The sequence below is a fragment of the Myotis lucifugus genome, unplaced genomic scaffold (genome assembly GCF_000147115.1).
Source record: "Myotis lucifugus unplaced genomic scaffold, Myoluc2.0 scaffold_646, whole genome shotgun sequence".
NCBI lineage: Eukaryota > Metazoa > Chordata > Mammalia > Chiroptera > Vespertilionidae > Myotis > Myotis lucifugus.
This window is the reverse complement of record NW_005871694.1, coordinates 123,698-135,727: the sequence shown is the minus strand read 5'-3', so window position 1 is coordinate 135,727 and position 12,030 is coordinate 123,698. Positions and strand designations below refer to the sequence as shown.

General features: G+C 52.9%; 1 protein-coding gene across 4 annotated transcripts in view; it reads left to right on the top strand.

Annotated features, from left to right (window-relative positions):
• The window catches only part of ABCG1 (ATP binding cassette subfamily G member 1), a 36,574-nt gene extending 25,585 nt beyond the window's left edge, over positions 1-10,989 (top strand). For 2 of the 4 annotated variants that reach the window (XM_006105169.2, XM_014447358.1), the window contains 10 exons: positions 1,616-1,761; positions 2,057-2,180; positions 3,417-3,531; positions 5,054-5,205; positions 5,376-5,477; positions 6,380-6,548; positions 7,318-7,418; positions 7,533-7,691; positions 8,455-8,573; positions 9,970-10,989. In XM_006105169.2, coding sequence (XP_006105231.1) covers positions 1,616-1,761; positions 2,057-2,180; positions 3,417-3,531; positions 5,054-5,205; positions 5,376-5,477; positions 6,380-6,548; positions 7,318-7,418; positions 7,533-7,691; positions 8,455-8,573; positions 9,970-10,198 — 1,416 coding nt within the window. In that variant the 3' untranslated portion in view covers positions 10,199-10,989. Of the gene's footprint in view, positions 1-1,615; positions 1,762-2,056; positions 2,181-3,416; positions 3,532-5,053; positions 5,242-5,375; positions 5,478-6,379; positions 6,549-7,317; positions 7,419-7,532; positions 7,692-8,454; positions 8,574-9,969 lie in introns of all 4 variants that reach the window. The other 2 variants (XM_006105168.2, XM_014447357.1) reach the window with 1 other exon arrangement.
• The last annotated feature ends 1,041 nt before the right edge of the window (positions 10,990-12,030 follow it).

Below are 12,030 nucleotides of genomic sequence, written 5' to 3'. Positions count from 1 at the left end.
TCCCCCCGCCTCCAGCATCCCCTCCATTTCCTGCACCCCCGCGACCTCCAGCGTCCCCTCCGCCTCCAGCGTCCCCTCCGCCTCCAGCGTCCCCCCCACTTCCAGCATCCCCTCCACCTCCAGCATCCCCTCCACTTCCAGCATCCGCTCCACCTCCAGCATCCCCTCCACTTCCAGCGTCCCCTCCACTTCCAGCATCCGCTCCACCTCCAGCGTCCCCTCCACCTCCAGTGTCCCCTCCACTTCTAGTCTTCACTCCACAGGGGCTGAGGGACGCTCGGCCACAGTAGTGAGCCCACAAGGAAACAGATGGACGGGCAAAGGGCTTGTGCCATGTCTGTGATGCCCCAAAATGAGCCTGGAATGACCAGTGTGACTCCTCGTGCTGTGACTTTGGCCTGTGGCTCTGTCTGCCCAGGGTGGAAGTGTACCCGGAAGAGCCGCCCCACCTGCCCCACGTCGATAGCCTTTTCTAGAGGGTGGCCTCGCTGACCTTATTTCTGGGTTGGTGTCCCTCAAAGGCACAACATTCTAGAGGAGGAAGTGGAGTGGGGTTTAGGGGTCACCAGAGAGAGGATGAGCAGGATTCGAACCCAGGCCTGTCTGACCAACTGCCTCCCAGCCCGTGGAGCTGTGGTGTCCTGTCTCTTTCTGTCACCTAAGCCTAATTTTGTAGTGACTGTGCTTAAGTCATCCAAGAGCCTGAATGGAAATTGTCCTCCCTGTGAGTTCTTTCTCCTTTGCATGACCTCATCTCCCAGAGAAGCTGCTAGACTGGGTCCACCCAGATGGCCCCAGGAGCCACCCAGGGCTGGGACGACGGCTGGGCAAATTCAGGTGGGACCCCTGGGAGGTGAGCCTGTTGTGGAGGCCGGGAGGCCGACAGCTGACCTCTGAGAAGATGCTGGGCTGAACCTGGCACTGCTGTCTGCCCTGAAGTCTGCTGACCCTTCTGTTCTGAGCCAATAGTTAATCGATAATCCCATCAGACAGGAGGGCTCAGCCCACAGTGCACTGTTTGTGTCTCAGTGGGCCTGCGTCTCGGGGGGACATCGGGACCACTGTGGAGGGACTGGCTGCTTCAAGCAGTTTTATCGTCTTGCTACCCCTTCAGAGATCTTGTTTTCCTATTGACAAGGGCAAAGGGGGCTCTCTCACTTCTTTCTGAAAGGCCTGGCCTGGATAGTTGTGTGTCTATAGGAGCTGCCGTCAACTAAATGTTCATGCCTGCCAACCACTTTCATTCATTATCTCGTTTCACCGCCTTGGTGGCCTGCCCTTTGTGCCACCTGGTCATCTCTCCATCCATGTGTCTGCCAATCCACCCTTCTACAGATGCTCACTGAACTCCTTCCCTGACCTTGCCCTGAGCCAGGCTTAAAAGTGTAGGCCAGGACAGGGGGCAGGATAGGGACCCTGCTTCACCACTGCTTCAGCCTCCCAGGCCAAAATCAGGACCTTGGACTTGGAAAAGGACAGCCTGGGATGGGTGTTGCGTGGGTCTGTGTGTGCTGGGAGTGGGTGGGGGAGGCAGCAGGTTTCCACGTGGTGCTGGAGGTGGTGACAGGTGGTGGAAGGTCCCTGACGGCTGCTCTGGCTCTGCTCCTCCCTCCAGGTCAAGGAGATCCTGACGGCCCTGGGCTTGCTGTCTTGTGCCACCACTCGGACCGGAAGTCTCTCAGGCGGGCAGCGGAAGCGCCTGGCCATCGGGCTGGAGCTGGTGAACAACCCTCCTGTCATGTTCTTCGATGAGCCAACCAGGTACTCAGGAGCAGCAGGGGGAAGAGCCCCTGACCTCTGCGCCAGCAGATTTTACGGGGGCCCCTACTGTAGTCTCAGAAGGGGGAGGTGTGAGCCCTGCCTGCCCCATCTTGTTCTCCTCCTATTTTGGGGTCACAGGGCAGAGGCCTTACTTGCCCCATTCTCCCTGTCTGAGACTAGGAGACACCCGTGGGCTCAGGCTTGCACACGGACCTACCCAGTGCGCTTTGAATGTGGGCATGGTTTGGGGGGGGGTGGTCCCCGCAAACGTCTCATGGTGCCCCTTGACTTGCAGCGGCCTGGACAGCTCCTCCTGCTTCCAGGTGGTCTCCCTGATGAAAGGCCTGGCTCAGGGAGGGAGGTCCATCATCTGCACCATCCACCAGCCCAGCGCCAAGCTCTTCGAGATGTTCGACCAGGTACATCCCTGCTGTGGTCAGCCCGTGGGAACCTGAGTTCTGGTTCTCAGCTTCCCCTTAGTCCATGGGTTGTCTTCATTGTTGCGTGGCCTTAGTGTTATGTTTCATAAGATGTTGGAGCCGTAAGCAACTAAGGAAGGGGGTCAGGAGAACTGGCCAGTGTCTTCTCAGGAGCTGTTGTGTGGCCATGGGGACTTGGGTGAGTCACTGTAGACACTGCTGAGGCTTCATGTTGCAATGGGGAAATACCCGTTTTACTGAATTAAATGACAGATTATTTGTACAGACAATCCTTGGGTTATGTCAGACTCGACTCGACGTATGTCGTTTCGTGGTTACGTCGCCATCTCCCATTTATTTATAAAAAAAAAGTTCTGTCATTTCAACGTATGTACATATGTGCTTTATGTTTTTTATTATTTATTTACCACAAGTAAAGGTCAGGGATTGTTATCTTTCTGTTAAATTTTTTTACTGTTTCACTTCATTACTGCTGTGGATGTGCTCCATGTGAGTGACGTAGGTGCTTATGTAGGTGGGTTCTGACTTACGGTGAAAATCGAGTTATGTCGTGCCATAGGAATGGATCTCCGACGTAACCTGAAGACCTACTGTATAATATCATGTTTTGTAAACCTTAGGTTTTGATATTATGAGAGAAAAAAAATCCCAAGGGTTGAAATGTGTAGGCTCACGAATCTTTCCCAGGCAGGTGGTTAGTTAGTGTGCAAAAACAATATAAGAAAATAATTCAGGGCCTCATGATATCCTCAGTTTTCCCTGACTCACCATGGATTTCCCTGTGAACTTTAACAGAGTCTTAAATGGAGAGAGAGAGAGAGAGAGAGAGAGAGAGAGAGAGAGAGAGAGAGAGAATATAGATATGATAGATGGATAGATAGATAGATAGATAGATAGATAGATAGATTTGGTTGAATGAATGGATGGAGGGTGGATGGGTAGATGGATGGATGGGTGGGTGATTGGATGTATGGATGGATGGGTGGTAGGTGGATGTAGGAGTGGAGGTGAGGAGGTGGTGGGTGGTGGATGGTGGATGGATGGATGGATGGGTGGGTAGTGGGTGGATGGATGGATTGGTGGGTGGGTGGTTGAGTGGTGGATGGATGGGGGAGTGGGGGTGTGGTTGAGTAGGTGGTGGGTGGGTGGGTGGATGGATGTTGAGAGCATGGAGGCAGGTAGAGTTGATGTTTACCTCTCCTTGCTTTTTTCTAGCTTTATGTTCTTAGTCAAGGACAGTGTGTGTACCGGGGGAAAGTCTCCAATCTTGTACCATATTTGAGGGATTTAGGTCTGAACTGTCCAACCTACCACAACCCCGCTGATTTTGGTAAGTATAACCTTGACCAGGAAGGAAAAGGAAGTGTTTGTTTGTTTGTTTGTTTGCCACTCTTGGTGGATTTTCACTTTTACCAGAGGCCCTTGGCCAGGGCGTACATGAATAGTCCACAGGTGGCTCAAGTGCCATCCTATGGTGGAACTTTTAAGGACAGAAAAAGAGGTTGTTTTCCCCTCCAGATAAAATAACAAGGGAGCTGTTGTTAGGAGCAATATTTTCTAACACCTCTGGTGTTAGTCCCAGGTTAAAGGAAGTTATTTCTAACAAGAAATAACCTTGTGGCCCCATCACTCCAATCTCTGTCTTCGCATGGCTCTGTCTCTGTGTGTCTCTGTTGTTGGATTCAGGGCCCATCCTAACTCCAGGATAGTTTCACCTCAAGATCCATAACCAGTTACATCTGCAAAACACATTTGTCAAATAATGTCATAGTCTGCGGTTCCAGGTGGACGTGCTATTCAACCCACTACAACCCTCCTGGTCATCAGCACTTCTCATTCAGTTGCTTTTCCTTCAAACATCTGGCCACACTCCCAGGATTTCGTATTTCCAACATCATCTCCCAAGTTATGTTCCACAAGACCCTGTTCCTGGGAAACACTTCTCTCACTTGAGCCAGAGTGTGGGAATGGGAACGTGAAGGGAACAGACAGCTTTGTTTACAGGCAGTGGGGCCGGGTCTGGTTTATAGTCACAAGAGAGAAGCATGGTTGGGGACAGGTGTGCTGAGCGGGGGAGGGTGGTGAGGTCCAAGGCCTGCAAAGAGGTGAGAACCTAGAAGGAAAGATGGACAGAAAGAGAAACAGGGTCCATGCAACCTCCGGGACGTTCTAGAAAGGTTAGGGTGTGGCTTCTATCTCCTCCACGTCACCGGAGAGAGGACTGGAGTGCACAGAGACTGGCGTCTGGGGAGAGGTGGGTGTGAGTGACCAGCACAGGGGACAGTGCTGAGCCCGTGTGGCCTCCTTGATGAAAATGGGCCACCGCGTCCGGTTTATGAAAGGTGGGGCGGATGGTCCCAGACCTCAATGCCCCCAGGGTGCCAAGCACACCTCAGGCCCTGGTCACCCCTTTTTCCGTGATCCCCCTGAACTGCCACAGCTCTCAGCACTCATGCCCAACCCCACGTGCAAAATTCGAACTCTCCAAACAGAAATCCTGCTCCATCTGGCTCATCTTCCAGCTCTGCTCTGAGGCTTGGATGCCCACAGCAGGCGGTCAGTAACCCTGGATGGATGCCTAAGTTAATAGAGAATGAGCTAATTATTTTCATTCCCAGGCTCCTGACACGAGACATGACCTTGCTGGGGGTTTAGAGCTGAAAGAACATTGGTAGCTAAATGATTTGATCGTATGATCGTGATCATGCACTTGTATATAATCAGTTAAACATATTCCCGCCGGATTCATGGCTCTGTAGTTGCAAAACTGAAAGACGCCCACAGTTCACGTTGGCGGTCTCAGGCTCTTATCCCGGATTTTGGCTGACAGCATGCACCTGTGTCTCATGCAGTCATGGAGGTGGCGTCCGGTGAGTACGGCGATCAGAACGGCCGCCTGGTGAGAGCCGTCGGTGAGGGCCTGTGTGACGCTGACTGCAGGAAAGAGCCTCCTGGGGCCGATGGCGAGGTGAACCCCTTCCTCCAGCACCAGCCCTCGGAAGAGGTAAAGCAGTCCAAAGGATGGAAGGGGCGGAAAAAGGTAATTCCTCCCCTGGCCTGGGGGAGCCCTCACTGCATTTTGCCCCCTGCGGCACGGTGCTCTTTCTTAGCCTTGAGGAACTGGGTCATGGGGTCGGGGGTCTCACCTTCTCTCCCTTCTCCGTGTGTCCTCAGAACTCCACTTCCACGGAAAGCTGCCACAGCGTCTCCGCCAGCTGCCTCACCCAGTTCTTCATCCTCTTCAAGAGGGCTTTATTGAGTACCGTGAGGGATGCGGTAAGTGTGTCTACAGTCGCCTCTTGTGGCAAAGGAAGCTGCCGGCATTTTCAGGTGCATCTGTCCTGACTGTTTTTCCTCCATTTGCATCAGTCAGCATTCACTCCGCGATGCTGCTGTGACAAACACTCCCTCGTATGCCAGAGGCTCTGACAGTAAATATTTGTGTTACCGGTTGGTGGCTGAGCATTGTGACTCTGCCCCCTGTTTCTTCTCATCCTGGGACTCAGAATGGAAGGACAGCTCCTTTCTAGAACGCGACATAGGGAAAGTGCAAGGGAGAAATCAAATGTAAAACTTCTGGTGGCAACTTGTCACTTGTGCTCACATTCCTCTGGCCAAAGCAAGTCGTATGGCCAAGCATGTCACCAGAGAGTGCACCCCCCCCTCAGGAAAGCACAGCAAGGCCTAGGGCACTGGGGCTGTGTGGGGGCTTATTGGGAAGGAGGTGTTGAATGGTTGAGAACAGAGTAACATCCACCTTTAAGGTGGACAACCTTCCCAGGATGGGTTGGGTGCTCAGTGGGCCTCTGGAACCTAGTTTAAAAGATGGAAGGGCTTGTAGCAACTCATGCCACAGCTCTTCAAGGGTGGCCTCTGATAGACCCACCCTTGGTCCCTTTCTCCACCATCGCTGTCACTTGTTCTCTCCTCTGAAGGCAGACAGACCTTGCTTGCAAGTTTTGAGCAAATCTGTTTTAACAGCAGTAAAATGCTGCCTCATGTGTGCATGTGTGTGCGTTGGTTTAGGGTTGGAGGTTGGTTTTTTCTGGAGGAAAAGGGCGGCATGAATCATGAGGTCTGACATGGACCATGTCTCCAGAGGCCTTGGACCTGTTGTTCCGTCACTGCCTCACTCCCCCACTTCCAGGCGTGTGAGTAACAGCCAGGTCTGCCCCCAGGTCTTGATGCACCTGCGGGCCACCTCGCACATTGCCATCGGCCTCCTCATCGGCCTGCTCTACTTGGGGATCGGGAACGAAGCCAAGAAGGTCATGAGTAACTCCGGCTTCCTCTTCTTCTCCATGCTGTTCCTCATGTTCGCGGCCCTCATGCCCACCGTGCTCACGTGTGAGTGCCCCACAGACCACAGACCCTCCTCTCCTTCCTCCTCTGTCATTCCAACCCACGAACTGGGGACCGAGGTCATGGCTTGGCCAAGAGAGGAGTTTTCTGAACATACAGTGTCTGGCTTTTTAAAAAAATAAAATATTCTTTGTAGACAGATGCAGGTATTGTATTTTCTGTTTAAGCCAAAGGGTGGAAGGCTTTCACGCAGGGAGGAAGGCTTATGGGAGAGATTTCTAAAAGGTTTTCTAGTCAGGAGCCCCTCAGAGGCATGGCTTACCCCATTGGTTATTAAGACAGCCCCAGTCCGGCCAAGTTTGGGAGGGGATGAAGCTATTCTGGGTGGATTTCCATGCAAGTCTAGGTTGTTCGCAGAGTCATGTGGGGCTGACAGTGCAGACAGCCTTGCTTCTGCAGAAAGCTCCTCCCTAAATTGCCTGGAATTTCCAAGACCTCACAAGAGATCTTGTCCGCAGGAAGGAATCACATTGTCACAGTTATTGAATGAGAATAAGTTGCGTGATAAATGTTATAGTAATCGCTGAAATAACACTCATTATTGCACGGATATCCTTCACTTGATGACTCCTCAGGTTATAAAAATGGATGGCGGTTTTCCTAAGATAGTGAATCGGTCCTTATCTCCTCCATCCAAACCCTGAGCACGGGGGTGTTGAAAGGCCCGCATCTTGGCACAGGCCAGGTTGTTGAGCCAGTATTTGGCACGCCAGGTATGTCTGCTTGATGCCTTCTCCATTGTCCTGCCTCCTAGTTCCCCTGGAGATGGGCGTGTTTCTCCGGGAACACCTGAATTACTGGTACAGCCTGAAGGCCTACTACATGGCCAAGACCCTGGCCGATGTGCCCTTCCAGGTACGTCTGGGAAGGGCGTATGTTGAAAGAGGTGCAGGCATTGTCCTCACACCCTGTAGACCGGGGTGGGAGATCGCGATTTCCACGGGAGGCTGATGGGCCCTGTGTTCCCAGATCGTGTTCCCGGTGGCCTACTGCAGCATCGTGTACTGGATGACGTCGCAGCCATCCGACGCCGTGCGGTTTGTCCTGTTTGCTGCACTGGGCACCATGACCTCGCTGGTGGCGCAGTCCCTGGGCCTCCTGATTGGAGCTGCCGCCACATCCCTGCAGGTACCAGCCAAGGAAATGCCTGCTGCCCTGGGGGGGCGCAGCACCGCCCGCCTCCTCCTAATTCTGCCCTAACTTCCTGGATCGGCTTGTCCAGGTCAGTCTTTGGGTCAGGACGCGTAGTGTCCTGGCTGGTCAATACTGGCATATCGACAGCAGTAGGTGCCCTGATGCGGCACGTAGTGTATGCCAGTGCTGTGCTCAGTGCTGTCCACATAATAGCTCCGTTAGTCCCCGGCACACCCCTGAATTAGATGCTGTGCTAGCCCCATCTTACAGGTGTGAACACTGAGGCCCAGAGAGGCAATGCGGTTTGGTCGGGGTCACACAGCTGGCTCAGAGTTCAAGCTCTGGATGCCTAGGTTTTGTTGCCTCAGGGGATCCACTTGCCCATCCCTCCAACCTCCATTGCACCCCCACATTCCCACCCCATCTGAGTCCCTCCACGCGCCCCTTCTAGACTCCTGGTACCACCCACCCACAAACCCACGTGCATTTGCCGTTTCTGCACCTCCATGACTTCAGGGAGCTCAGGCCAGGCCTTTCCTTCACAGCTAAGCCAGAACTCGGGTAAATCGTGCACCCAAGAGGCGGCTGCTCACTCCCCAAACCAGACGCTTCTCCACGCCAACCTGGCCCATGGATGGCCCGTCCAGAAAACCAGTCCTTTCTCAGTGGTCCCAGGGACTGTCCAGGAATATGGCCTCCAGGGGCCACCTGCAGAGACAGTCGGGCGGGACTGGAAGCTCTCTCTGTGTCCCCCCAGGTGGCAATCTTCGTGGGCCCCATGACGACCATCCCCATCCTGCTCTTCTCAGGATTCTTCGTCAGCCTTGGCACCATCCCCACCTACCTGCAGTGGATGTCCTACATCTCCTACGTCAGGTAGCATGTGTGTGTGTGTTTGTGTTTGTGGTGGTCGTGGTGGGGGGACCCTCTGTAACTTGGGGCCTTTACAGTGACAGAGGGAAGAGGACTCCTGTTAACATGCACATGCTCACAAAAGCCACGTCTTAGCTGTCAGCTAAATGCCGGCACCGTTCCTATATCACAGAGGATCCCAGAGGATCGGTGCCTTTTATTTTTGTCCTAGTTTTGTGTGTCCCGCCCTCACCAACACACACACAACAAGGGTAAAGTAAGTACCCGCCACTCGTACCCTGAAGGAGCCCAGGTGGGCCCGTTGTCTGGTCCTTTGGAGACCTGCCTCTGGGGGGCGTTTCCACCTGTTAGGCACTTCATTCCTCTCTGAAATAAACATGCTTACGACATGTTCCTGAATATTGTAAACCCTAATAAGAAATCTGGTGGAATATTAAAAAAACAAAAACCTGTGTGGCTCAGTGGCTGAGCATTGACCTATGAACCAGGAGGTCACAGTTTGATTTCCAGTCAGGGCACATGCCCGGATTTCGGGCTCGATCCCCAGTGTGGGGAGGTAGCTGATCAATGATTCTCTCTCATCATTGATGTTTCTATCTCCCTCTCCCTTCTTCTGTGAAATCAATAAAAATATATTAAATTTTAAAAAAAGGAATCCAGTGGGAAGTGAGTCATGACTAAAAGACCCTAACATCTTAGACACGAGTATTCTGGCACATGGGTGCTTGGTCCAACTGCATGTTCTGCACTCAGGGGCTGTCTGGCACGTAGGCCTTGGGGGCCACGCTTGTCTTCAAAGCGTTTTGGTTTCGTGGCACGCAGATCCCACGTCGGAACGAGCTTTTCTTTTCTGGAATGTCCGTTCAGACCCAGGTGTTTTGTTCTGGACAACAAACTGGAAACAAAGCCCTTGTCCAGAGTTTCAGCAACCTGTGCGCGCGCCAACGCGGGGGAAACCCGAACCCCGTGTCTTTCTCCCCAGAATTAGCGTTTTTTGTTCCGACAATGTAGGGCTGGCAGGGAACAATGGATGGGCAAGTCGTGTTTTGTTAGGTGCTGCAGGCTGCTTGGAAGGCTATCAGACATTCCGTTATATCAAACTTTTAGAAAGTAGGTACAACCAGAAGTAATCCAAGTGGTTTTCAGTTCATTTCCCTGAATAAATCCCTACGATTCGTTCCATTTGGAGGAAATGAAACGGGAAAAATGTAGTGAAGGTGCCCGTGCGTTCATCTCAGGGATGCTGGGAGGTTAGGAAGTATTTCGGGGGGGGGGGGGAAGATCTGCAGAGAGGAGCCGACTGGGACCACGGAGAAGGCGGAGGCAGAGTCAGGGACGGCAAGGACGGCGTCTGGCCGCCGGGGCAGAGCCCTCCTCATGCGGGCGCTTTCCTCCGCAGGTACGGGTTTGAGGGGGTCATGCTGTCCATCTACGGCCTGGACCGCGAGGACCTGCACTGCGACGTGGACGAGACCTGCCACTTCCAGAAGTCGGAGGCCATCCTGAGAGAGCTGGACGTGGAGAACGCCAAGCTCTACCTGGACTTCATCGTCCTGGGCATTTTCTTCATCTTGCTGCGCATCATCGCCTACTTTGTCCTGAGGTACAAAATCCGGGCAGAGAGGTAGAGCTCCTGACTGCCGGCAGACAGGAGCATTAGACACTGCCGCCAAGGGCACCTGGCCGCGCCGCGGCCACCAGCCTGTGCCCGAGGACACGGGACGACTGGGACCCAGCCCCTAGCCACCACGTCTGGCTCGTGGGTGCCAAGCGTTCGACAGCTCTGCCCCGGGGGGACGAGTCTTCTCTCCATCCCCCTTCCCAGCTTTAACTAGGAAGAAGACGTAGAAGGGGTAATTTTCACGTGCAGAATTTAAACCGCCCACAACTGGGGCAGCATTGAAACCTGCCACAGAGCTGGTGACAAGAGGCTTCCCTGGTCACACCCTTCCTCGTGACCAGGTAGCTCTGGTCCCGGGCGGGGGCCGCGAGCAGCCCCTCGCCTGGTCACTGCGCCGTTAGGCGTCCTGGGGAGAAAGGCGGAGAGGAAACCGGTTCTGTTTTATGACTTGCTTTTCATAGTTTTCATATTTCTACAGTTTGTCTCTTTTTCCAATGAGAAGTCACTTTCCAAGCCCAAAGCCTGTGAATGTCATTCATTTGAAGAAACTGTGTCTTTGCAGCCCATGTGGGAGAGAGTTGTTCAGGGTGACCCGGCTTCGCTGATAGACAGAACCCGTGAAAGGTGCAAGTGCGGGGCCCAAGTTGAGAGACTTGGGAACTGTATTCTCGAAGCCGTGCGGAAATTTTAAAAAGTTACACAAAAAGTGGGAAGGCGAAGTTGGCCCACTCTTTCCAAGTTTTTTATTTTCCCCAGGCTTCTTATTTTAAGCAAAATATATTGTTTCTTTCTTCCTAACTTTCTGGGCACTTTAATTTTTAGTTGTTAATCCTCACCCGAGGATATCTTTCCACTGATTTTTAGAGAGAGTGAAAGGGAGGAGGACAGACAGAGAGAGAAAAACATTGATGTGAGAGAGACACATCGGTTGGTGGCCTCCCACACATGTCCCAACCAGGGCCTGGGATTGAGCCTGCAACTGAGGTACATGCCCTTGATCAGAATCGAACCCAGCACCCTTCAGTCCATGGGCCAACGCTCTATCCACTGAGCCAAACCAGCTGGGGCTGAGCACCTTAATTTTGCCTAAAATATCCTAGAAGACCCACCCTGTTGAGTTTTTACAAACATTTTCCCTTTCCTCATATATCACATCAACTACCTCCACTGAACCTGGGAACGCTGGGCTGAGGGAGATCCAGGTGTGAGCGTTGAGGGATCCCAGGTGCAGCCATGAAAGCTGAGCTGACTGCCTGATATGGAAGCTGCTGAGACCCCATTAGAATCCAAGGCCCTTGCAGGACCGCGGACCCTGAGTGTGGCCGAGGTGGTCGTAGCTCCTTAAACAGGCTGTGGGGTGAGTCCATCTCCGGAGCTGGTTCTGGTGGCAGCTCGGCCTTGTCAGTGTTTGGTTTGTGTAGACATCTTCCCAGGGATGTAACCACATGAGTAAATCTCTCTAGGGCAGGCCAGTGGTATCTGCAGGGCGACAGCCTCTGACTTCCTAACAGAGCTTCTGTGTGTCTGTCAGCGCCAAGCAGTGAGTGTATCTACAGGGTAGGAGGTGCCTCTGGCCAAAGAAGGTCTGAAGGAAAATGGCATTGCTTTCCCCTTCTAGACCATCACTGTCCCGGAATCAGGGTCCCCTAATGAAAGACTGTATGTTTGTGGGCAAAAAACTCACGAACCTCTCTGACCCTCACTGTCCTCTTCTGTGAATAATGGCACGAGCTAGTCTTCAAGGCCATTTCAGCTCAAAGATTCCTCGGTTCTGTCCCCCAGCTCTTATTTCCTACTTCAGAGAATGAAAAGAGTTCAATTTTCACTTGCACACGGATT